The sequence below is a fragment of the Trachypithecus francoisi genome, unplaced genomic scaffold (genome assembly GCF_009764315.1).
Source record: "Trachypithecus francoisi isolate TF-2019V2 unplaced genomic scaffold, Tfra_2.0 Lachesis_group0, whole genome shotgun sequence".
Lineage (NCBI taxonomy): Eukaryota > Metazoa > Chordata > Mammalia > Primates > Cercopithecidae > Trachypithecus > Trachypithecus francoisi.
The window spans coordinates 68,620,462-68,646,925 of NW_022681453.1; the positions used below are offsets into that span (position 1 = coordinate 68,620,462).

At 38.7% G+C, this 26,464-nt stretch overlaps 1 protein-coding gene across 1 annotated transcript; it reads left to right on the forward strand.

The window, feature by feature from the left end:
• The first annotated feature begins 1,196 nt into the window (after positions 1-1,196).
• LRRC58 (leucine rich repeat containing 58) lies at positions 1,197-25,533 on the forward strand. The gene is made up of 4 exons (XM_033211105.1): positions 1,197-2,284; positions 14,927-15,055; positions 15,738-16,015; positions 19,019-25,533. The coding sequence occupies exons 1-4, from the start codon at positions 1,785-1,787 to the stop codon at positions 19,225-19,227; spliced, it is 1,116 nt and encodes a 371-aa protein (XP_033066996.1). The 5' UTR covers positions 1,197-1,784; the 3' UTR covers positions 19,228-25,533.
• Positions 25,534-26,464: the final 931 nt, after the last annotated feature.

Here is a 26,464-nt window from a genome sequence, read left to right on the forward strand (position 1 = left end):
ATCTTACCTCTTATTTTATTTTTCTTGAGACCAAAAAAAAAAAAAAAAGTGCAGGGCAGTGGCACAATCATGGCTCTCTGCAACGTCTACCGCTTAGGCTGCAACAATCCTCCCACTAGCGCCACTAGGCCCGGCTAATTTTTGTATTTTTTGTAGAGACGGGGTTTCCCCATGTTGGCCAGGCTGGTCTGGAACTCCGACCTCAGCGATCTGCTGATCTGGGCCAAAGCGCTGGGATTACAGGCATGAGCCATGGCACCTGGCCAACTCTTATTTCTGAATTATGTTTGAATCCTTTCTTTTTCCCATTTTACATTACATTCCTATCACTTTTTAAAATCCCAGATAAATATTTCAAAGCAAAAAAAACCCTATTATTTTAAATATTTGTAATTTTCAGATATTAGGACTACTGTTAGAATGCTGACTTGACCCAAAATAAGGTCTGTTCTTAAAAGGCCTCTTTCAAAACATATGACTCATCAGTTTTACAAAACATTCCACCATCAGGTTAAACATACAAAGTACGTCCTTCTATAACTACAACTCAATCAGAAATTAAAGTTTGACTGCAGAGTAAAGGCATAGTTTCTCATACAGATAAATGGCAAGAAAAAAACGACTTTCCTCTTTTTCAAAGGAGGAAAGCAATTTAATGCCGTTGATTATACACGACCACTTAACTTTCTTATGTATAAGCTTTGTTAAAAAAAAAAAAGCTAAGCATTTTTCATTTCTATTCATGACTTTTCAAAATCATAAAAAGTAATTTCAGAAAAGATTGAGTTTGGGACAAGGATGAAAAATATGTTAATTAGAATTACTAAATTAGTACCAGATCAGGATTTTCCCAAACCGTAGTTTTGACCTGCAGTACAAACTCAATGCTTTCTGAGTTTTTAAACTAACTCATTAATTTGAGCTATCTCAAGTCATGGAACCCCCTCCATGACTTCCAAATTCACTCCTAGACACAACTTAGACCAAAAACCACGTATGTCCTTCTATAATTAAAACGGGCAAAACGTCCTTGATATACATTTATGCTTTGAAAAAGAAAAAAATAATTCTGTGGGGCAAGTAGTGTGGGTATTACCCATATTTTATGCATGGGGCAACTGAAATCAAATCCCTGCCCCAGGCTATTTAACAGCGGAACCCCCATTAAGGAGCGGGGGTTCTGATGTCTAGTCCAGCTGCTTTCACACTTCGAAGTCGGTTTTGTTAATCCTCGGACTTGAAATTCCTGGGGTTTTCTGTCATTGAGATAAATCATCACTAAATGCCTGTGTGCTCACGGAGTCCTGCAGACAACAGCCCCACTTTTAAACTGAAAAACAAGCGGGGGCGGGGAGGGGGCACGTGACGCGCAAACCCTCAAGGCCAGATAACCGAACATCCTTAGGCTGTTGCCTAGGCAGTCTTGGAGCCCTGGAATAGGTCACCAGGCTCCAGCGACTATAAAGCGCTGTCGCCGAAACCCGGCCCGGCTCTGATGACAATTTGGCAGCCTCTGGGTCTCGGCCTCAGCTCCGCGCAGCCCACGCTAAGCTCTTGCCACTCCGCGCCCCGCGCCTCGTGAGGCGGAGCCCGCCCCGGAGCGGCGCGCGCACCCCAGGGCCTCGCGTCGCGTGACTCGGCCGAGGCGCGCAGGGTTAGCGGCCGCCCGCGCCACTTCCGACTCAGCTCTTGGTTCAGGTTCCGGGGCGCCGCGGAGCTCCCGGCCTGTGGACGGCGCGCGGCGCTTTGGGGAATCCAGCGCCAAGCGCCGTGCGGTGGCTAGGATGGAGGAGGCCGGAGCGGCGGTGGTCACGGCCGGGGAGGCCGAACTGAACTGGTCCCGCCTCAGCGTGTCCACCGAGACGCTGGAGTCTGAGCTGGAGGCGCGGGGCGAGGAGCGGCGCGGCTCGCGGGAGGCACTGCTGCGGCTGCTGCTGCCTCACAATCGTCTGGTGTCGCTGCCGCGGGCGCTAGGCAGCGGCTTTCCGCACCTGCAGCTGCTGGACGTGAGCGGCAACGCGTTGACCGCGCTCGGCCCGGAGCTGCTCGCGCTGCGCGGCCTGCGCACGCTGCTGGCCAAGAACAACCGGCTCGGCGGGCCCAGTGCGCTGCCCAAGGGCCTGGCCCAGTCGCCGCTCTGCCGCAGCCTCCAGGTACTCAACCTCAGCGGCAACTGTTTCCAGGAGGTGCCTGCCTCACTCTTAGAGCTGCGTGGGCTGCAGACCCTGAGCCTGGGCGGCAACCAGCTGCAGAGCATCCCGGCTGAGATCGAGAACTTGCAGAGGTCAGCGGGTGTGTGCCGGAGGGTGGGGAGGCCTCGGGCGGTGTCCGGGAACCCTGGGGCGCCGGGCCTGGGCGCCTCACGTTTGTCACGTAACTATTTCCAAGCTTTGTCTTTAACTGTGCGGTAGTGAGTTCTGCCCAACCATCTCAGCAAGTTGTTGTAAATATCTAGTATGATCGCTTGTGTGACCGTTTGGTATGTTGTGTTTGGCCTATGCGGATTCTCGAGGCATTTTTTCTGTCTTCCTTATTGAATCTGGAGCGTGATCCGAACTGAGTGGGAACTCAAAATAGATGTAAATCAGAGTTTGTCACTTCTTTGCTCAGAAGTCTTCCGTGGTTTTCCATCTCTATAGATCAAAGTACATGCCTTTGAGCATGGCATACAAGGTGCTCTGACCTAACCCTTGCTTTCCACTACATTTGCAGCTTCGTCTTCTCTGTGGCAGTACCAACTACCATTTGTGGAGTTCAGTGACCTATCCATTTTCCCCATAGAGAAAGCAGCTTGGAGTTGCTGGTAGGCACTCAGTATGTGTTGAGTGGATGCAGTGCCTCTGTACACTTGCTGTTTCCCTTGCTTGGAATGTTTCCTTCACCTGGCAAACGCCTATCATCCTTCAAAAGCTATCTCAAGTTATCATCTCTGTGATTCCTTTTTTACTACTCCCTGCACAACAATTTTTTTCTTTACTACTCCCTGCACAAAAAAGTACAGCCTATACTGTACTTTCTCTGTGCTTCATTCGTCCTGCCGTTGCATTTACCTTATTGGATATAATTCCTTGTTTACAGGAATTATCTGCTTCACCTACTAGATTATGTAGTAAATATGTTAAATTTAACTTTAGGAGGAAGCAGAGAAACAGGATAATAAAAGTGCCCGGTGGGGGAGTGGGAAATAGAGCGAAATGTATTGTACAAAATGAAAAAGAGGTATCTTCCATCTGTAAGATATTTTCACACTTTATTGTATTTTCAGAGATAATAGAATGTTAAAGGTAGAAGGGACCTCAGAGTTAAGTGTAGCAAATGAATACTGGCCTGGGAAAAAAGAACTCTTGGTGCCTCAGCCTTAGGCAAGTCACTTGTATCCTAACTGTAGCTTTCTAATCTACAAAACGAAGCATTTGGGTAAGATGTCTCTTTGTTTACTCTTAAATAGATACTTACTGAATACCTGCCCTGTGTCAGGCGCTGTCCCAAGTATTGGGGATACAATGGTGAACATGATCCAGGAGACAGACATTAAACAACTAACTGTGAACCTCATTATTTAATTACAGTGGTTATGAGTTCTATGAAGACCTACAGAATGCCTTGAGACAAAATGACAGAGGCACATGGGAAAGCCCAGAGGCAAGGAGGGTAACTACTAAAATTCTGAAAGAAGGACATTGTACTGGGAAGTGAGCAAGAGGGAAAGTGGCAAATATAAATTCAGGCAAGTCAGCCCATGTCAGGTCTTGAAGGCTACGATAAAGTTTGGATTTTGTTCTAAGTGCACGTGAGAGAGTTTTAAGCATGTGTCTTGTTGCTGTGCAGGAATGGAGTGAGGAGAGGGTGAAGAGATAGAGATTTTGAGGGCTGCTTTGAAGGAGGTCATTGTAATAGGACGAGAGATGATGGTAGCTTATACCAGGGTGATACTAGGGTAAATGATAAGAAATGGAAGATACGGAGAAAAGATTAGAGGTAAAATTGACAGCCCTTGGTTCCTTCTAATTTTAATGTTACATAATTCCAGCTTTGGAATTTTCTTAATATACTAACAGGAACCTAGGGAAAGTATTATTTCCATCGTATGGAGAGAAAAGTAGGCAAAAATCCCATTTATTTAATACTTACAATGCAGTAGATCCTGTCATAGGTGCTAAATATGCTTTTTAATTCTCACAATGATCCCATGAGATAATGTGCTCCCATTTTTCAGAGGCAGAAACTGAGGCTCAGAGAAAGTAAGTCACAAGATTACAAGGCTAGTAAGGGTTGGAACTGTATTTGACCTCTGTCGTCTATGACTCCAGACCCTTGAATTCTGCACAGTGGCAGAGTACTAGAACCTGAATCTTTGTCGAGGGGTTGGAGGGTCATGGGTTTTTTTTGTTTTGTTTTGTTTTTTGTTTTTTTTGAGGCGGAGTTTCAGCCTGTTGCCGAGGCTGGAGTGCAGTGGCATGATCTGGGCTCACTGTAATCTCTGCTTCCTGGGTTCAAGTGATTCTCTTGCCTCCGCCTCCCAAGTATCTGCGACTACAGGAGCGTACCATCACACCAGCTAATTTTTGTATTTTTAGTAGAGACAGTTTCACCATGTTGGCCAGGCTGTTCTCAAACTTCTGACTTCAAGTGATCCACCCATCTGCCTCTCAAAGTGTTGGGATTACAGGTGTGAGCCACTGCACCCACCCTGGAACTTGAATCTTTGGACTTCTGTACTGTTGGATTTGTGATCAGGAGGATTTGTCAAAGTCATTCACGTAGTTGACTGATTTTCTGACTCAATTTTCTGGGCTAGCAACTGTGCTATCTGTGTTTATTGTTCATTGTGTCTTTGACTCCAGTAATGTATGATATCTTTAACGTCACTGTTTTCATTTTTCAGTTGCATGCTTTATTTCTCTTTACTGCTAAGAATCGGTAAAGGTTTAGGCTATGCTCCAAATATAAACTGATTGAGTGTAGGTTAAAAGGGTTGTGTAGAAATATACTCTGAGCTCGAAAAAGCCTTGGCAATGACCCAAATCGTCCCCTTCTATTTACAGATGAGGAGACTGAGATTTATTATCACTGACTTTGCTTGAGGCCAGATAGTGACAAGTGAGAGTTATGTGGTTCAGCCCTCAAATACTGCTAACTATTTACTACTAATATGATGCATTAAAGCTTCAAAAATGTAGAGGTGGAGGTTTAGCCTCTTAAACTACTTGTCCAAGAACACCATCTTCTCTTAGAAAATCTGTGGATTCTCTAGACTTCATTGGTTACTCTGATTTATATTGTATACTATGTATGCCATGCTGCTTTGTAAACCAGATCTAGTGTTTTGGTACATTAAGAAGATACGTGTCCTCTGTAAGAGCAATTATTAAAATAGCACAGACTATATAATCCATGAAAACTCCCCCACTCCTTCCACTCTTCATCATTTAAGGAAAGAATAACAAATGAATACTCATGGCTAAATTGGTTTCATTGACCTCTCCAGATTTAGCAGGGTATCTATGTTTTCTATACCCTATCAATTCTTTCCCCTAGTGGCAAAATCTTTTTTTTTTTTTTAACATTTTCTGAAGGATCACTTTCAAAGTATAACAAGTAGATATTGAAAATCTTACTTATTTTTATGATTAGCTTCATTCTCCTGGAGTAAATTAGGCTATTAGTGTGAACCATGCAGTTGTGGATGTAGATACTTTCCATCAAAATGTGTTTAATCTTCAGCAAATAAATATAATTGTTTGGCTATAGTATATATAGGCAAATTTGTTTTTGTTACATAATGCTGAAAAAGTAGGTATAATTCATATTCTGACTTATTTTTCTGAATCATACCTTTTATTCTTCTCAGCTTAGACATTAATTGAGGAAGAGCTTAATAGCTTATCACTCAATGGCCAATAGACTTTATTTAAGTAAACAAAACTTCAGGATTGTTTGGCAAATCCAGTATGCTAGATATTTGGAGAGTAGGTTTGAGCACAACTGAGTATCATTGGTACTCTTCTACAATCTTTTCTTCTTAAGTAATGCCTTCCTTTTTCTGTTCATGATGCTTCTCACCATCTGTTTGCTGTGGTTTTGAAAGATTGAAATAGGAAGCTGTGACAAAACAAAAGCTAAAAGTTAATGCTCTGGAATGTTTTGAGGTTAGTGTACAATAGGTTGATATCTTAGGAAAGAGATAGATGACTCAGCCAGATGATAGAATGCAGTAAAGTTTAAATGAAAACTCTTTTCCACATTTAGAATCACATACTGAGGTTTTCACTGGCTCTCAACATCATCCATCTGACTTTTTTTATTGCCTTAATTTGGGGCAAGTATCAAGAGATGATGCATCTGGGAGGGGGGAGGGATAGCATTAGGATATATACCTAATGTAAATGACGAGTTAATGGGCGCAGCACACCAACATGGCACATGTATACATATGTAACAAACCTACATGTTGTGCACATGTACCCTAGAACTTAAAGTATAAAAAAAAAAGATGATGTATCTATTTCTGTGTCTACTTTTGAACATATAGGTACCTTAAAATCCTGTGGTGTTAGTATTTGAAAATCATTTAATACAAAGATGCTACTTCAAGAAAACATTCTTTATCTACAGATGTTCTTATCTTTCTGCTTCTTTTCCTTTCTGTTTTCTACCTCTTTGTACTTTCCTATCTTACTTTAATTCCATCTCCCTTTAACCAATTATGTAAGATAAGATTAATGTATATTTTTATTTTTTTGTTTTTTGGGTTTTGGTGGTTGTTGTTTATTTGGTTGTTTTTTGTTGTTGTTGTTGTTGTTGTTTCTTTTTTTTTTTTTAGAGTCTCACCCTGTCCACCAAGCTGGAGTGCAGTGGTGCGATCTCACCCACTGCAGCCTCTGCCTCCCAGGTTCAAGTGATTCTCCTTCCTCAGCCTCCCAGGTAGCTGGGATTACAGGCACCTGCCACTACACCTGGCTACTTTTGTTTTGTTTTTAGTAAAGACGGGGTTTCACCATGTTGGCCAGGCTGGTCTCGAACTCCTGACCTCCAAGAGATCCGCCTGCCTCAGCTTCCAAAAGTGCTGGGATTAGAGACGTGAACCATTGTGCCCAGCTTAATGTATGTTTTTATGATGTTCGGTGTCATTTTTATTTGACTGGAGAGGCAGAAAGCATTTTCTAATTTTACCTGTGCTAGCCTGTTTTTTCAGTGGGTCATTGTACTTAATAGAGAAAAGGCATCCACTGCAGTATCCCTAAGGATTGGAAACATGACTTATTTTTCAAGAGACAATTTTAAGGTCAATGTGTTAATGCTAAACAGGAAAGGAATAATTCGTTCCATAAATTCAGTGAGTACTTTTCTTGTTTTCTGTATTCCTCAAGTACTGAAAGAATAGAATTGTTCCAACCCTAATTAACAGAGTTGCAGTGTTGATAACCACAAGAACTTAAACCCTACAGTTTTGCTACAAATTCAACAACAGTTTCCTTTCTTCTTACAGAAAAGTGTATTTGGAAACAGTAGAGTATGTTACAGAAATTTGATTCCCACAAATCATCAAAAGGTGTCAAGTCCCTAGAAATTTGGAAATTATTTGAGTTAGAAAGTAAAAAATAAGCCTGAAACTGTAAATTTAATATGATGGTTATGTAATTTGATTAGTGTTATTCATCAGTTGCAAAAGAGAATTTACGTAATTGCAAAATCATGGCCTTAGTTACATTTTAGAACATCAAATCCTTTTCTGCCAAAGTCAAGGTAACTACTAATATTTGGCATCCTTTCCGTCTACCTTCCCCGTCCACTTCCAAAGCATTGAAAGAAGACATTGAGTAGCAAATAACCACCAGAGACTAGTTTTTCTTGGTTCCAGACTGTCTTAATAAGTTCAGGCTACTATAAGAAGACATAAACTGAGTGACTTATAAACAACACAAATTTATATATCACAGTTCTGGAGGCTGGGAATTCCAAGATCAAGGTGGTGGCAGATTTGATGTCTGGTGAGGGCTTTCTTCCTGGTTCATAGACTACAATCTTCTGACTGTGGCCTCACATTGTTATGGGATCTCTGGAGTGTTGATTTTTCTGGCCGGAAACCTCTGTGGCCATGGCATTTTTGCCCAAGTTCTTGTCCTACATCCGGAAAGAATGAGATACGCAGACAAGTGAAGCGTGAAGAAGAGTATTATTTAGTGTTAGAACAGCTCAGAGGAGTGAATAGCTCCTCTCTGTAGGCAGGTCGTCCCTTCAAGTGTTCAGCTCTCAGCAGAGGAGAGGCGCTGGAGAGGGTGGCCCCTCTCCTCAGGCAAGTCATTTGAATGTCTCTGCAGGTCTCTGAAGCTCTTGGAGGTCTCTGAAGCTCTCAGCAGAGAGGGCAGTTCCTCTCTCCCGACAGGTCGTCTCTGCAGTGCTCAGCTGAGAGGATACTTCTCTCTGCAGTTGGTCACCCCATCCCATCTTCTCTCTGTCCTCTTCCTCTTCTGCCCTGTTCTGGCTGAGCCCAGGGCTTTTGTGGACCTCAGAGGGGAGAAAGTACATGCTGATTAGTCCATGGGTGACCATGGGTGGGCGGGAAGAGGCACCAGGAGTCCCCACTCCTGTCTGCCCAACTGGCAGCTTGGCCACCAACCTTCAGGCCCTCCCTGGCCCAAAGGTGGGGCCTTACTGGGGACCCACCCTCTTCTGCCCAGGAATCAATCTGCCTCCTGCTGCCATTCATGGCACCCCTGGCTCAGCCCCAGCTCCCACTCCCATCTTGGAGCAGGGGCTGGAGAGAGGCCAGGCAGCCGGAGAAGACACCCTTTAGCCTGCAGGGATGGGGGGGGATCCTTCCTGGGGCCCCCAAGGGGGCAGGCTGCAGAGATACCCAGCTCCTGCACCTGGGAGGACAGCTGTAGCCGCTCACAGGAAGGCAGATTCTGCCTGCTCCTAGCCCTCCCCCAAAAGCACAGGGAGGCTCCGATCCACAGCTGCAGTTTAGGTGGCTGTAGCCCCACCCAGGAGGGTGGGGCTTCTCCCTGCTCTGTAGAGCAGGAGGCCTGGCTCTGCAGCTGCAGGTTGGGCTACCACAGTTGCACCTGGGGAGCTCCGGTCCCAACACAGAAGGGGCAGGGCGCCCCCCAACTCCATGGAATGTGCAGCCCCAGCTGTGCCTCCCTGCTACATCAACATGATGGAGAGAGGAAGCAAGTTCCCTTGGGACTCTTCGAAGGACACTAATCCTATTAATGAGGGTTCCACCCTCTTGACCTTATCTAATCCTTTAGTTACCACCCAAAGACCCCACTTTTTTAATACCCTAACATTAAGGAGTTAGGGTTTCAACATGAATTTTGGGAGGGCACAGGCATTCAGTCCATAACACTGACCTAAGCAAATAGAAAGGATAAAGCATTTACACTTGCCTTCAGACTCACTCTTCCTTTTTTTCACTTTTTTCTTTTCTCCCTCTCTAAACTATATTGCAAGTTATTATTTAGCTATCAAATCCTTTGTAAAAAGGACTTTGAAGTTTGCTCAGTTTTTTTCCCTTATAGTCTTCTCATTGAAATAGTTCCTTTTCCAGAAACCTAGTAGTTTCTGAATATTTGAACTCCAAATATTCTACTCCATTCTGTTCCGTTCTATTCTATCCAAGTAGCTATCATCATTGAAAAATAGGGATTTCTGAGTAACTGAGCAGTAACTTATCCCATACTTTAGAATTTTAAAAATCCTGCCTAGGAACTTTTTTCACCAATGCTTAAGCACTTGCAGTAGGAGAATTCAATCTTGTAACCAGTTGACTTTTGCTGCAAGATAATCTTTGAAAGAGAAAGAAAATAACATAAAATCAAAGTTATCAGCTTACTTCTTCTAAACATTTTAAGTCTAAAGAGGGAAATGGAATTTTGAAAAGCTTTACACGATCAGAACTATGTTTTTTTAAAGTGTCATTAATACATATATTTGTTTGTTTGTTTGAGACACAGTCTCACTTTGTCACCCAGCCTGGAGTGCAGTGGTGCGACCTCGGCTCACTGCAATGTCTGCCTCCCAGGTTCAAGTGATTCTCCTGCCTCAGCCTCCTGAGTAGCTGGGATTACAGGTGCCTGCCACCTCACCTGGCTAATTTTTTTTTGTTTTTTGTTTTTTGTTTTTAAGTAGAGATGGTATTTTACCAGTTAGCTGAGCTGGTCTCGAACTCCTGACCTCAATTAATCCGCCTGCCTCAGCCTCCCAAAGTGCTGGGATTAGGTGTAAGCCACCACACCTGGCCTAATGTATTTTTTAAAAAGACAAAATGTTTGATTCAACTTGGCATTTTGAATAACCACACATCAAGGAAGGCTGAGATTATGAAAGACAGAAAAATTATACTTGAGAAAATATCTGTAATAAGGCAATCTGCAACGAATTTTTAAGTACATTTACTAATTTCAGAGAGGTAAAGGAAGGAACTTCATCAGTGAAGCAAGAATAGAGAGTTTTAAAACTGACAGGAAAACCGCAATTGGAGTTTCTAGAAATGAAAAAATATAATTATTAACTAACTAACTAACTAGACTAAAAGGTGAATAGAAGTCAGCTGAAGAATGAATCCATAAGCTGAATGATTTTACTGAGTTATTTTCCTGGAATTCAGCTTAAAGAGATAAAGAAATAAAAAGTATGAAAGAAGTATTAAGACATAGAGGATAGATCCTGAAGTTAAAACTGCTAAGAGCAGCCGGGTGCGGTGGCTCAGGCCTGTAATCCCAGCACTTTGGGAGACCGAGGCAGGCAGATCATGAGGTCAGGAGTTTGAGACCAGCTTGGCCAACATGGTGAAACTCCGTCTCTACTAAAAATACAAAAATTAGCCGGGCCTGGTGGCGGGCGCCTGTAATCCCAACTACTTGGGAGGCTGAGGCAGCAGAATTGCTTGAACCCAGGAGGCAGAGGTTACAATGAGTTGAGATCGTGCCACTGCACTCCAGCCTAGGTGACAGAGCAAGACTCCATCTCAAAAAATAAAAATAAAAAAATAATAAAAAATAAACTGCTTAGAGCAATTCTAGAAAGACAATGAAAGACTGTGTGCAGTAATAGTGGCTGAAATTTCCCACAAAAAAGGGAGCTCTCTAAACTGATATCTTAACGTGTCATAGTAAAACTTTAGAACATTAAAGGTGAATAAGAAAAAATCCTTAATCCTATTGAAGAAAGAAAAAAAAAGATTACCTACAAAGGAACAAGAGTAATACTGGCTGTAATAAGATAATGGAGCAGCATTTTTGTAGTGCCGAGGAAAAGTAACTGCCAACCTAGAATTTTATGCCCAGCTAAACTATTACTCAAGAGTGAGGGGGAAAAAATTAAAATGCCAGAGACAAAGGGCTCAAAGATTAACAATCATGAGTTCTTGCTGAAAGAACTTCTAAAGGATGCACTCCAAGAAAAACCTTAAAAGAAATAAGCCTCCAAAAAAAAGATGAATAAATTGGTAAAACATACTGATAAATCTGAATCAATTACTGATTGGAAATAAAATAAATTGGTAGAAAATCAGGGTAGAACTAAATCTAGAAGATGATACGAAGAGAAGGACAGAAGAGAGCATGGGTATGTGTTTGAGAGTGAGAGAGAGTACAAAGAAAATTGAAGGGGGTAACTCCTAGCAAAATAGAAATAGCATATACAGTTCAAAACAGTAGAAGTAGAGGGAAAAGAACAAAAAGAAACTTGAGGAGCACAATAAGAAGCAGAACTAAAGGGAAAAAGTATGTGGAGATACACCATGATAATAGAAAACACAAGTCCGAACATCAATCATCAAGTTATACTCCATTTATAAAGATTTACACTTAAAATAAAAATATACCAATAAGTTATAAGGAAAGGGATAGGAAATGATGTACCAGGCAAATCTGTCATTTCTCATCTGAAGTACTGGATTAGGCTCCAATCTGCTTTTCCTCTTTCTACTCCTGCCCACAGTGCTCCCCTAACCACTTCTCCAGTTGTTTGCCACTCAAAAGCCAAAGTGATCCTTCTGAAAAGTCAAGTTAAATGACTAGGCTTTGTTCAGAACTGTTTTTTCAAAATGCTCTTGCAGAGGCCCAAAGGGCATTCTGTGATGTGGCCTTCCTAGGCTACCTCTCTGATCTCTTTGATGACCACAGTCCCACCTCAGTCACTCTGATCTACTCGTCTAGTCAAACTGGCTGTGTTGCTGTTTCACAACACACCGATCAGTTTTCCACTGGGGTTTGTACTCAGTCATTTCATTTAGATCTCGTTCAGATGTCATCTCCTAAGAGGAACTTTTTCTGACCACCCTCTCTAGAGTGTCACTTCTATCACTATCTGATTGTTCCCCCTTTTTCTTTGTGACATTGAAAACTATCTGGCATAATAGACATGTTATCGATTTATTGTCTGTCTTCTCACTAAAATGTAAACTTATTCAGGTCAAGAACTTGAACTTATTTGCATTCTATTCCCTAGAATGGTGCCTGGCACATTGTAGATGTTAGTTCATATTTGTTAACTGGGCATTTTATATGATAGATAATATTATTCCATTTTTAAAAGGAAGAAACTGCAAGATTAAGTAACTGGTCCAAATTTTTATACTGGTAAGTTGTGGAGCTGGGATTGAATGAAATAAATACCAATAAAAATAAAACTGGTAAGCAGTGTTGATAATCAGAGGACATAGATTTCAGGGCAAAATGTATTTAAAAGAACAAATAGAGGCCGGGCACGGTGACTCACGCCCGTAATCCCAGCACTTTGGGAGGCTGAGGTGAGCAGATCACCTGAGGTCAGGAATTCGAGACCATCCTGGCTAACATGGTGAAACCCCGTCTCTATTAAAAATACAAAAATTAGTCAGGTGTGGTGAAAATTAGTCAGGTGTGGTGGCAGGGATCTGTAATCGCAGCTCCTCGAGAGGCTGAGGCAGGAGAATTGCTTGACCTAACTTGGGAGACGGAGATTGCAGTGAGCTGAGATCATGCCAGTGCACTCCAGCCTGGGCGACAGAGTGAGAGTCTGTCTCAAAAAAAAAAAAAAAGAACAAATAGAAATCCTTCATATGAATTAAGGCTCACTTCAGGAAGTTTTTAGCAGTCATGAGCTTGAATGTATCTGTAGTATAATTTTTGTATATTAATGGGAAAGAAAGCAAAGATTGACAGGACTCTAAGGGAAGAAGGAAAATCATGTTTATAGTAGGAGATTAACCACCAGAGCAAGAAGGCAAAATAATAAGAGAAAAAAATTTGCTCAGTTAAGAGGTCAATCATAATAGCTACATGTTCTTTTTGTATATATAATACATGAATGAAAATAGACCATGCTCGAGGCCACAAAGGAACAAAGTTATGCAGAATATGTGTATTTAACAACAGCAGAGCTCCCAACAAATCAATGAGATAAAGCTGTATAATTCATGAGAAAAATAGGTAAATGATATGAATAGGTGATTCTCTAAAGATATACCAATGTCTAAAACTATAAAAAGATGCTCAACTTCACTTATAGTTAGGGACCTACAGATTTGCAGATTAAAAACACAGAATGGTACCATTTTTTATACCATCAAATAGTAAATAAATAAATAAATGCTGGTGATAATACTAGGTGTTGGCAAAGTTGTAGGTTAAGGAGTGCTCTTAAATGCCAATTATGGATTTGTAAATAGCTATGACTGCACAAGGTAACTTGGCTTTATCTGTTAAAATTACACCTTATATTCTGAAATCTGCCACTTCACAGGCAATTCAAGGGAGGGAGACTCTGATTTAGTGCATCTGGATGGGATCAGGACTCCATAGCTTTAAAAATATCATAGGGAATTCTTACTGTGGAAGTTTAGGTAATACTTTAGTAGGCTGTTTTCTCTCACATTTAAAGGTGTTTTGAAAAAACAGTTCTACTGAGTTAGCAGATTTAACAGAAAGATAAAAGTAATACAGTATTGGGAGAAAAAATCTGTATGTGTTTGTGTACTATATATGTGTATGTATGTGTGTGTGTGTATATATATACACACACACACATATATATACACAAACACACACACACACACACACATATATAGAACTGATCCTGCTACCCCTTGCAAAAATCTTTTGAAGGAAGCCTTTCAACAGTAATCATCAAAGAGTACTCTCTTTTTTTCTATTTTGGTGCAATATATGCTATGTCTAAAATGTTAACCTATTGTTGGAAAACAGTATAATTACCTGGAACTTTGATTTTATAGTAGTGGGCAATTTACACAGCCTCTGAAGTATGTAATTGCTATAATAAGAGCAAAGAAGAAATGTAGAGACTTCATAGTTTTAAAGTCTGTTCAAAAACAAGATAGTGGTTTTCCCGTTGCCTGTCAGGGCATCAATCAAATCCAAGCATACTAGCATAGAATTCAGGGTTCTTGTAATCTGGTCTCTGTACAACCTTAATCTTTGATTCCTCAAGATGAATTCTCTTCTATTAAAAGGTATATTCATTGTGCCTAACAAGCCCTCTGCTCCAACCTGAAGTGTACTTTTTCTTCTCATCTAAATGGGCTAAGTCCATAGCCCAGCCGAAGTCACAGCCCTTTGGGGAAGCCTATTCCATTCAGAACTACTGTGGCCTTTTTAAAACTTTTATCTTCCTTTTCATTCAACTCCTAATGCCATTTATGGTTTGTCCCTCTTATTTTGGTATTGTAATGCCTATTTTTGGCCTTGTTTTGTGTCTCATTGTAAAGTTATCTAACATTGGTCTGTCTCGTCTGCTTAGCTATAGTATAAGCTCCCTGAAAATTGCATTGTTTCTCTAGAGACTGGATAGCACATAGCATATCTTAAGTAAAACATTTGCTGAATGAATAGATGAAACGTGTTTATTGTAGTAGGCACAATGGGGTATCTTTTTCAACTTTATTTACTTTTTTGGTTTTGTTCATTTATTTTTGCAGTTTAGAGTGCTTATATCTTGGAGGAAATTTCATTAAAGAAATCCCACCAGAATTAGGAAATCTGCCTTCTCTGAATTACTTGGTATTATGTGACAACAAAATCCAAAGTGTACCTCCTCAGCTTTCACAGTGAGTAGTTCCAGGCATTTGTATATACACAGACATCTGTGCTTAGTAATTATTGTCTTGCATTCAGTCACATGTTTTATATGTAAAAAAGAATTAGATATTCTCAAAGTAAGTGATACATGTTAATTATAGTTCTGAGGTTTGCTGCGAGCTGGGTTTTTAAAATTTCACTTTTAAATGCTCTGATTTATTCCTCAAAATATTTATTCAGTCTATTTTCTGTAATCAAAGAATTGAGCATTAGCATATATTTCCCTAGGTTTTATGGGACTTTTAGTAATTTTATATTTGATATGAAACATTTATATCCTAATTAGGCTTTATAATGTGAAGGATCTTAATTTCTGTTGCATTTGAAATCTTTCCTTTTTTAGTTATCTGAATGAAAAAGCATGCCCACTGCCCACCCCCAATCTTCAAATCTAGCTTTTATAGCAGTTAGCACATCAGAACACTCTCTGAGTATTCTAAATTCGCCGAGTCCAAGGACAAAAGTCCTTCATGACATTTACAAATCTGCACTTTGATCTAGTTTCAGCACCTTTTTGTTTTACTTCAGTTGACCCTAATATTGATTGCTCATTCTTAAGGGGAAATCAAGTTCTGTATACACACATATATTCAATATTTTTGGTAGTTATGTTGCTTACTGCCATTGGTTTTTATACTGCATTTATTCTAGGTTGCATTCACTTCGTTCCCTAAGTCTTCACAATAACTTGCTGACATATCTGCCACGAGAGATCCTCAACCTTATTCATTTGGAAGAGTTGAGTTTACGAGGAAATCCATTGGTTGTTCGTTTTGTTAGAGATCTAACCTATGATCCTCCAACTCTCCTGGAATTGGCTGCACGGACCATTAAGATCCGAAATATTTCCTACACTCCCTATGATCTTCCTGGGAATCTTCTTAGATACTTGGGTTCAGCCAGCAATTGCCCAAACCCAAAATGTGGAGGTAAGTTAATTCAGTATTCATGTTTCCCACTTGTTTAGCTCTTTTTAAAATTAATTAAGTCTTCTGTCAGACAAAAGCTGTCTCTATTTCTGTTCCCTTTATTTTTTCACTCATTTATGAGAAAGACATTTCACTCTGGAATTTTTTTAAGAATTATTTTTCATAATATTTTAGGATTCATACATAAGGAACATACCCAGGAAGTCTCATCCTGTCTTGTCACAAGATAATAAATCAAGATGGTAAAATGAGAGGAAACTCAAGGAAGTGTAAACAGTTCTAATTGTTTAAAAACTGTTTCTAAAATGTTTGGACACCTTTTATATTTATTTGAAGGATATTTTCTTAGACCCACCATTCCCTGTATCAGATTTAATAGGGTATGATTCAAGATGTATGAGAATGGGCTGAATGTTACAGATTGTACACAAAACTTTATGTTACTTTAAGGCCATGGTTCAAAATGTCTTGAGTTTAGAGCATTTGGAGAGAATTATGCAAATGATATAAGGCAGAGTCAGGTAAGTATCCCAAGGAATTCAAAATGCTTCTGGAAATCAAAGGAGGGGGAGAGTACATTTTATTAGATCTGGAAACAATGAGCTAATTATTGAGGTATGAATTAGATTTTGATAGGGTAAGATTGAGGATAGGAAATTTTTCAGATGGAGAATACAAAGTGGAGACGGAAGAGTATGGGGCAGACTGTTGGATGAGTAGTAATTTGCCCCAAATGTAAGGTTAGGGGAGTAATGAGAGTGGAAACCTACATTGAGTCCAGGTTGTGAAGAGCCTGAAGTGCCAGGGTGTGTGGGTGAGAATTACTGACTGATGGTAGGTCATTTTTTATGTTGGCTCCTTCATAAAAGACTACTTTTAAAAAATCCAGTAGGTACTGAGGAAATGCTGTGTAATGATGTTCAAAACCAGGTGAGACTTTCTCTGGCAGTCCTATCTTGTCTTGAAGCTATTACAACATTAAAAGGGAGAAAATTATCAACTTATTCAAAGATTGTTAAAAGATAAAAAAGACACTTTGAGTTTAAAAAAGATAATGCTCTGGGTCATTTCTGGCCACCCACTCTTAGAAGTAGAGATTGCAGCACTGTGCCAAGTTCAAAGTGCTTACGCTTTTCTCTGTGATTCTCCATTCCTGAATTAGCTTTCACGGTGACAGAGGAAAACACATAGGGCAGCATTCACACCAGACCCTCAGGCCTGAAAGTCTAAATCTCTTCTTTGAATTCGTGCTTTTCTGGAAATGGATCTCTACAGGAATTCTCTTTTCTCTCTTAAATATTTCCTTAATGACTTCTTTAGTATACTGGTGTGCCATTTATCTTAAGAACAAAAATGCTTTAAAAATTACCAGCTTAAGGCCGAGTGTGGTGGCTCATGCCTGTCTGTAATTCCATCACTTTTGGAGGCTGAGGCAGGAGGATCTCGTAAGCCCAGGAGTTTGAGACCAGCCTAGGCAGCATAACCAGACCCCGTCTCTACAAAAAATAGAAACATTAGTTGGGCATAGTGGCACGTACCTGTGGTCCCAGCTACTCAGGAGGCTAAGGTAAGAGGATGGCATGGGTCTAGGAGTTCACGGCTCCCATGAGCTGTGATCATGTCACTGCACTCTAGCCTGGGTGACAGAGTGAAACCCTGTCTCTTAAAAAAAAAAAATTCAGTTTAAAATTTGAGATAATCTGTTAGACATTTTCCCCCTCAAATTTGTTAGTTATTAAACTAACTTAAAAGTACTTTTATATTCTCAGAGATATTTTTCTCCTTGTATAATCTGAAATCTTATAAATTGCAAGATAGTATTATACTGCTTTAGTTCATCGTACCTCCCATAATGCTTTATTTTATTTCTTTCATCTGTTTTCGAGAAGCTAACACATTTTGGGGGATTTATTATCGGTTTTTGATTGACCAACTTATTGAATGTATCTACTTTCCTAAATCATTCCAAGTAATATACCACAAATTTCCCCTTTTTTATATTTACTACAAGATCAAAAAACTACATGGTTAGTTGAGATACCAGGAAAAAAATAGAAGTAGAATTCATTGTTTTTCCTTTGCTTGGACCACATATTTTAATTTTGGTCCCTTATGTGATAAACACACAGTATTTGGTGCCAGAAGAAACTTAGGCAGAGTATAGAGCTTGAGATTCCTCTCCAGAGAGGTGATTGGACCAAAATTCTAGATGTTCTGGTTATACTGCAACCATTGTGACAGTCTGTCTGTTAGATATTTGCAGTATCATTTTAAGGACCAACTAGAATTCAGAGGCACAGCAACATCTGCTTTCCTCTCGGCTCTAGCTCTGTTTTTACTTAACTGAAGGGCCACAGTTGAGGAGCACTAACCTAGGAATCAAAAGGGCCAGATATTACTTTCAGTTTACCTGAAGGTGTGTAATTGTATGAGAATCAAGTGAGATCATCAGTGAAACAGATCTGAGGCCTGAAGATTTACAGTCTTTGGAAATGTAAAATGGCATTTTATTTCTTTCAATTTTGCCTTCCCAGTACATAAGAACAGGAGTACCAAAAGTCATCCCCTTTCTGAAAATTTTTTGTATACTAATTCTTTAAGATAATTATTAAAGGAGTTTTTATGTTGTTTTGTTTTAGTCTGTGACTGTAGGGTAGTACCAAGGGGGTGGCTTGGGTAATAGAGAAAAGGCACCTCAGGTATCCTAAAATCTCCATCAGCCATTGCCCCAAGTCTCCCAGAGAAAAGAAGCTAAGTACACAGTGTCCTTTCTGTACCTGCTCCCTTTAAGATAAATTTCCTGGTTACCTCTTTACACCCAGATTCTACCTTTAAGACCTTCCAGGAGGCTTGTAGACAGCTATACAAGCAAGTGCTATTTCTGCTTAAGATTCATAACAGAAAATGATATATGACGTTTCTCCAGAACACTGGAGAAAGGGCTGAAAAAGAAATTGGTTCCTTGCTTTGTAATGATTACTTTGTATTCCTTCTTCTCTTTAGGAGTCTACTTTGACTGCTGTGTCAGACAAATTAAATTTGTGGACTTCTGTGGGAAGTATCGCCTCCCACTGATGCACTACTTGTGTTCCCCAGAATGCTCTTCCCCTTGCAGTTCTGCCTCTCACAGCTCCACATCCCAGAGTGAATCTGACTCAGAAGATGAAGCTAGTGTTGCTGCACGCAGAATGCAGAAAGTTCTTCTTGGTTGAATAGGAGTGCACACTGGTGTGAAATACTTAAAAAACTGAGCAAAGGTGGTTAGATAAGAAAATAGAGCTTGAAGTTCACTAGAAACCTCATCTTCATCTTAAGTGTTCATGCAAGAGTCTGGGATGATATAAAACATTTTGTGTTTCATCTACCCATTCAGCAGGAATGAGTCCAGTCCCATGTTTGGATTCTTTTAACATAATTTATTGTGAATGATAGTTCCACATTTGGCTGATGGTTTGCAGTTTTCACTCAAGTTTTACCTGAATCACAAAGCAGAATGGTACGTTTTGAAGAGCAGTCCTACAATAAGCCATAAGTAGTATACCTTTTGGCAGCTGAGATGGAGAAAGTGAGAAATAATCAAAGCTATAATTGCCAGAGTTGCCCTTGGGTTTAGGTAGAACACTATATACCATATATACTATATGTGCCATATATATATGTATTATGTGCCATAAACAGGATTCACCCTCCCTTTTTTTATTGCCTGTATGTCTGGATTAGTTCAGAGAAGCTCACAGATGGTTACATAGGACGTAAACCTTTCTGACAAACTAACTGGTGATGTAAGGCATATAACGGTTAAGTGGGATATTAAAACTTTTTCGTTCTTTTCCTTATTCTATAGGATTGCTATTAACCTTATGTAATCTAGCAATGATTGTTATAGTGCATTAATCCAGCAAGGATATAAAAATGTATTCAAGAAATAATGCCAGAGCAACATATAACCTGACATACCATGCAGAACATTTTAAAATATTCTTTAGCAGAACTAGGTAAATAACTGTATATCTGATATCCATGGCCCTATTAATATTTTTTTGTTTAAATGTGCACTCATCCCTTATAAGGACATTACTTTTACACTTAATGGTAGGCCATAGTCTTGATCAATCTGTTCATCATAAGACAGAGTAAGAATTTTTAACAAAAAATTCTAAAAGAGATATAAGCTAGGAAAGCTTCTTTATATCTTGCATTAAATGGGTAGGGAAAAAATATGACTCTTGCCCATGTCACGTACTGGACCATCTTTCTCTACTTTTTAAAGAAAAACTAATGAAACTAGAAAAACATCACAACAAGCCAAACAAAAATGGGGAAAAGGTGTCATTGTCCTTATACCTAATAAAACCGTTTCCAGAGCTACTTTAACTATGGAAGCATTTTCAAAAATAAAGTATTAATAAAATAGAAAAAACATTAATATATTATATCCTTAATGTATAGCAGGAAAATAGTTTCACAAATTAATTGCTATTAGAAATTATCAAATTTTTATTAACTAGTTTAACATGCAATACAAATTGAATTTTAAGTAGAATTTAAGTACAATATAAGTTGATATAAAGTAAATGCTTACTGGTAATCATTAAATAACTAATAACATCACTTGTTAAATGTTAAACATGCAGTAAGAAATGTCAAATATACAGGTCAGATAGGCGTTAGAACATCAGGTGATACCTTTTCTGATTTCTGGCATTCATGGCACACCATTTCTTAAAAGCAGATTGTTGTATAATAACATATAAATGTATTAGAGTTTTTTTCATATATATATATATTTTATTTTAGAAGAAACTAGCATAATTCAGGATTTATGTGTTTATTTGTATATTAATTCATGAAACATGAAAGTTTCATGAACTGCAGATGTGAAACGCTGCTATAGAATGAATCCCTTCACCTTTACCCTGTTATAACGTAGTAAGATTTTGTTTTCCTTTTGATTGAGAAATTTTCTGTGTCTATAGAAGTAATCTAATATGTTCCTACTGGCTAGAAGAGTAATACATGGGTAATTATATCATAAAATAGAGGTATAAAGTCTTTGCGTACTTCTCCATGTGAGCCACAGCAAACTGCAGAGTGTACAATTATGAAAGGTAAAGATGACTTAGGCTGTGCCTGACAAATGTAAAATGTTTTGTAAATAAGTGACTTAGCTAAGATACATAAGATATTTTCATAGAAAATCATGTATTCATAGTAAAATACTCAAATTGATAGGACCAATTTTTTTTGGCCTGAATGCTTAAGCCTACTTCCTAATCAATTACCAGCTTGACTTGAGCAACTGCTTGAGTAGTCTTCTAAGAGTTAGTCTTCGTAAAATAAATGGATAGGTATGTAAATATATAATCTTACATAGCCTTTCCAACTTCCTAGAAAGAAGGTCTACTGCTTCATCTTTTACAGATGTAAATAGGTCCAACCAGAGAGTTTCTGGCCTTTGCATATAAGAATATAGATGTATATCACAGTATTATTTCAACAAAATGTTATGGTTCTATGTATAGTTGAAAAATCTATGATCAGCGTACCGTTGTCTTTTGGTAATTTTTAATGAAGTATACGTTTAGCTGTCGGTTTTATCTTTCGTAAATCTTTGACCTAAGGTTTTATAAGAGCAGCTAATAATTTCTAAGATTTTCCCTGTTTCTTTATCCTACCTTTCCTTTTCTCGTAACTGATTAGGGAAATTAACCAGAAGTCAGATACAAGGGACTTGATAATCTAGAAACCAGATAATCAGCTCCCAAGTCATATAGCTAACTATGTATTTAAAATAACAGTCTGTCGCTTTAGTTCCTAAGTCATATACTTATGTTTAATTACGATAAATAATCTTTAATTGGGGTTTTTAAAAGACAGAATTAGCAAAGTCTAATTTTTATAATGAAATAAGTTTTTGATATTGCTCTACTTGGACAATTTTAGTGACCAAATCTACAGATAAAACTGCTTAAGCATAACATTAACATATTTAGAATGGCATTCTTCAATGCTAGTATTTTAAATTGGAATTAGTACACTGTGCATTCTTAGTAGTCTTTATCCCTAGAATCAATTGTCTCAGCATCACCAAACTGAGTTGGTGAAATAAGTGCTAAGATTCTGGGCAACAGGAAGATTAGTGAATATGATACATGGATTCCAGGGTACCAGGGATTGGCTGACTAATATTAAGGACCAGCTGGCCAGGGTCCTCAGTATTCTAGTATTTGAGCAGTGGAGGTAAATCCAAAGGTGACTGTCATATTTTACTTCTGAATGTGTGCTGAAGTGTCTTTTGTTCAAAAATTGTTGATATTTAGAACTTCAGGTTACCACATTTAAAAGTAAAGACTTGGCTGGACATGGTGGCACACACCTGTAATCTTAGCACTTTGGGAGGCCGAAGTGGGTGGATCATATGCAGTCAGGAATTTGAGACCAGCCTGGCCAGCATGGTGAAACCTCATCTTTACTAAAAATACAAAAATTAGCCGGGCATGGTGACGCACGCCCATAGTCCCAGCTAACTCTGGAGGCTAATACAAGAGAATCACTTGAACTTGGAAGACAGAGGTTGCAGTGATCTGAGATCACTCTGCTGCACTCCAGCCTGGGTAAGAGTGAGACTCTGTCTCAAACAAAAAACAAACAAACAAAAAAAGATTTGCATTGTAAATTGTACCTCAATTTGAGAAGTTTTTGTGTTTGTGTAAATAAAAGTAAAAAGGAATCCACAATAATGTTTTGTAATAGTGCACACCAGTTTTACCAGATTTTGTAACTATCAGATTTAAACAAAAAAAGAGAAGGAAGAGGCTGATTGCTGGAGTGTTTTAGAAGCCACAGGGCTAGAAGAGAAGTCACCACACACCTAGGGACAGTCCTAGGCCAAGAAAGCCCTTTAAAGTAATAGTGAATTGTTTTAAAATGAAGTTATTGAGTGGCCTACTGACTACCATCCAAAAACCTTTATCACCAAATTTGTTCAGTGTTTGCTATTGGGAGATCATCCATATCCCTCCATAATTAAGGGCCAGCAAGTAATAGGATCTTCTTACAGCCAACCTTGCTGTTCCCAAAGGGAGAAAGTAATACGTCATTAACCTGGAATTGTGGTATAACAGGTAGCCTTGGTTAATGTTTTACCTTTTCACTATGTAAAAAAGAAAAAACAGTAAGCAAATAGTGCAAATAAAACTTGATCTTTTAAAGCATTTTAGCAGTTGCTATTTATGTAAAAAGTTAATGGTTATTATTCCTAAATTTTCATAAGACCCTTGGTAGACAAAGCTATCAGTTATAGTATGTATATATAAGGTTAGTTAAGCTGCATTTAGTTAGGAACATTTAGTTTTTACCTAAATGATTCTTTTTTTATCCAAAAGTAGAGATTTTATTATGTCATTATAAATATTACTCTCCATTTAGTCCAAAATAGTGGGCTTTTTAAGTTGTGCCAGGGACTTAACAATAGTAAAAGCTACTGTATAGATGTTTATGCAATGTGACCTATAAGGCATAGTTCTGATTCCTTCTATATTGAATGTCCCTGTTTCCATATTAAGTGTTATGCCCTGTATAACATTAATGAATTTAATAGTGTGCAATTTGGGGCCAGGCGTGGTGGCTCACACCTGTAATCCTGGCACTTTGGGAGGCAGAGGCAGGCAGATCACCTGAAGTCAGGAGTTTGAGATTAGCCTGGCCAACATGGCAAAATCATGTCTCTACTAAAAATACAAAAATTAGCCGGGTGTGGTGGCGCATGCCTGTAGTCACAGCTACTCAGGAGCCTGAGGCAGGAGAATCGCTTGAACCCAGGAGGCGGAGGTTGCAGTGAGCCAAGATTGCGCCATTGCACTCCAGCCTGGGTGACAGAGCAAGACTCGATATCCCAAAAAAATAAAAAATAAAAAATTATGTGCAATTTTGTATTTTCATAGTCGTATCTTTTAAAAGGTATCAGTGATTTCAGTTGTGGTCAGGAAGTATGTGCCTTAAATCCTCTACTCTAGACCCAAAGTTTGGAGATCTATATTATTTAATAAGTTGTTTGTGACAACATTGTTACCTTTTTCATTTGACTTGAGGGAAAAAGACTGTGATCCTGAAAGATTCCTTCTCATAAAATGGCCTAATGTGTATCAGTCTAGGACTTCTGGGGAGGGAACCTCTACCATGCATTGTCCCAGAATGTCAAAGCCATAAGAATCAGTGCCCCCTGAAATAAAATCACTGAAAAGATACGTTATCTTATACATTATTTTAAAAATTTATCTGGTGCCACCAAAGAATGACAGCAGTTTCCAACCAACTTCATATTTATAGCTTCATATGAAGATATTGTAAGGCTTAGCGTATTTTGCCATTGGTTTTCTTTGTAATATAGGTTGAAAGTGAGACATGTTTGAATACTTTTGTATGTGAATATCTCCCATTCTTTTTCTATCTCCCTTGGTCTATATTTACTAATAATTGTTATTTAAAAAACAGTTCACTAATGAACTCTGCATATTATTGAACACTCATAGGGCAATATTGATTTGGGTGCTACCAGACTTTTACCTAACATTAGTCTTTCTCAATAGTTGTTGTAAAGGACAGTATTCAGTCCAGTAAATATTAAAGTGTATTATATTAGTTTAATGAAGGTTATTTATATACTGTCATACCACAAAACTGTGGTGGAAAGAGCATCTGCATTCACCAGAAAGTACTTGTTCCTTTGACTGTCAATAAATTGGATAAGACTCTTTTATTGTAAATTCCAGCTATTGGAAGATGTGGGAATAAGATTAACATTGCTGTTCAGTATTGCAAAAACGACTAAATTGGTTAATTATGTCTACCACTTATGTTTAAGAGAATCCTTTCTCTGACTTAAATTGTTAACATTGTGATATTGAGAAAGAATGTTAACCTAAACAGTCACTTCACAACAATCATGTAAAGACGTGTATGCTTGCAGTTGAGGTTTTTTTGCATTTCTGAGCCCACTTTGTATTCATGAGAAACAAAAACATAATGGGAGAAAAGTTTTAAATAACCAGCATTGTAAGTTTTTTGTAAAGTTTGGGATGTCAAAGTATTAACGAAGGATACTGAAAACATACTTTTACTTTGGTCAAATTACTTTTTATGATCTGATTTCTTAATTTTCTGTATTTGAAATCTTGCAAATTTGGAGTATCTACATCTATAGATAAATAGATAACAAACTTAATGGTAGAAACAAGTGTAATTCAGCAACATGATTCAACAGTTTTTATTTTTAGGATAAGTTACCGTTTATTATATTAATATCAAATTTATGTATTGCCTTGTAATGCTAAATGTTCTTAAAAGAATATTTGGGCTACTTCAATTCTACCACCTACTTTCCCCTCCCCCAGTACATACAAAAGATCTTATATTAGCCAGTCCTCTATGTGAATTTTGCCATATCAAGCATTGTGCCTTATTTTAATAAAACTGTTTTGTTGGAATCCATTTCTATATTAAAGTCTCTATATTGTTGATATTTGCCTGATTACTTGTTATATCATTGAATACATACATTAAGTATGTACTAACATTGACTCTGTGTTCTAGTTGCAATGGATAAGATAAATTAGACTTGTCTACTAGTCTTCCTTCTGCTTCCACAGTCTCAATAGACTTACAGATGCATGCTCTAATAAGAAATTGGTGAGATCATCCTGCTAACTAAGGCCAGTTATTTCTTGCATTTAGTACAGACTCACATAGTCTTAACCCAGAGTAATATAGTTCTAACTGAGCACATTGACATAGCACTTCTTATCAATATTTTATAGTGCCATTATTTTGGTGACATTAGAACACCTAATATTTTTCTAGATTCCAGGATATAGAAGAATGCTGTGGTTATGAGTTGGTGTAAATAGAGTGGATAGCAAGGACATGTACTTTGTAAAACAGCTAATGTTTCAAATGTGCTAAGATGGAAGAAACTCAGCATTTCCCTGGTTAATACATAGGATGGTTTGGCTGTGCCACCACCCAAATCTCATCTTGAATTGTAGCTTCCATAATCCCACGTGTTGTGGGAGGGACCCAGTGGGAGGTAATTGAATCATGGGGTGGGTTTTCCCATGCCATTCTTGTGATGGTGAATAAGTCTCATGAGTTCTGATGGTTTTAAAAAGGGCAGTTCTCCTGCACAAGCCTGCTGCCACATATGACATGCCTTTCCTCCTCCTTTGCTTTCCACCGTGATTGTGAGGCCTCCCCAGCCATGTGGAACTGTGAGTCCATTAAACCTCTTTTTCTTTATAAATTACTCAGTCTTGGTATTTCTTCATAGCAGTATGAAAATGGACTAACACAGATGACTTCTTGGCAAAGACAGGCCCAAGAAATTTGAGGGAGAAGAGAAAACACATAGTGTAATTCTGACCTCTTTCCTTTTTTTTTGAGACGGAGTTTCGC

Excerpts from the sequence above, each read along its gene's own strand:
- LRRC58 (XM_033211105.1), top strand. The coding sequence starts at position 1,785 with ATGGAGGAGGCCGGAGCGGCGGTGGTCACGGCCGGGGAGGCCGAACTG. Across the intron at positions 15,056-15,737 it reads GTACCTCCTCAGCTTTCACA|GTTGCATTCACTTCGTTCCC; the intron begins GTGAGTAGTTCC and ends CATTTATTCTAG. Across the intron at positions 16,016-19,018 it reads CCCAAACCCAAAATGTGGAG|GAGTCTACTTTGACTGCTGT; the intron begins GTAAGTTAATTC and ends TCTTCTCTTTAG.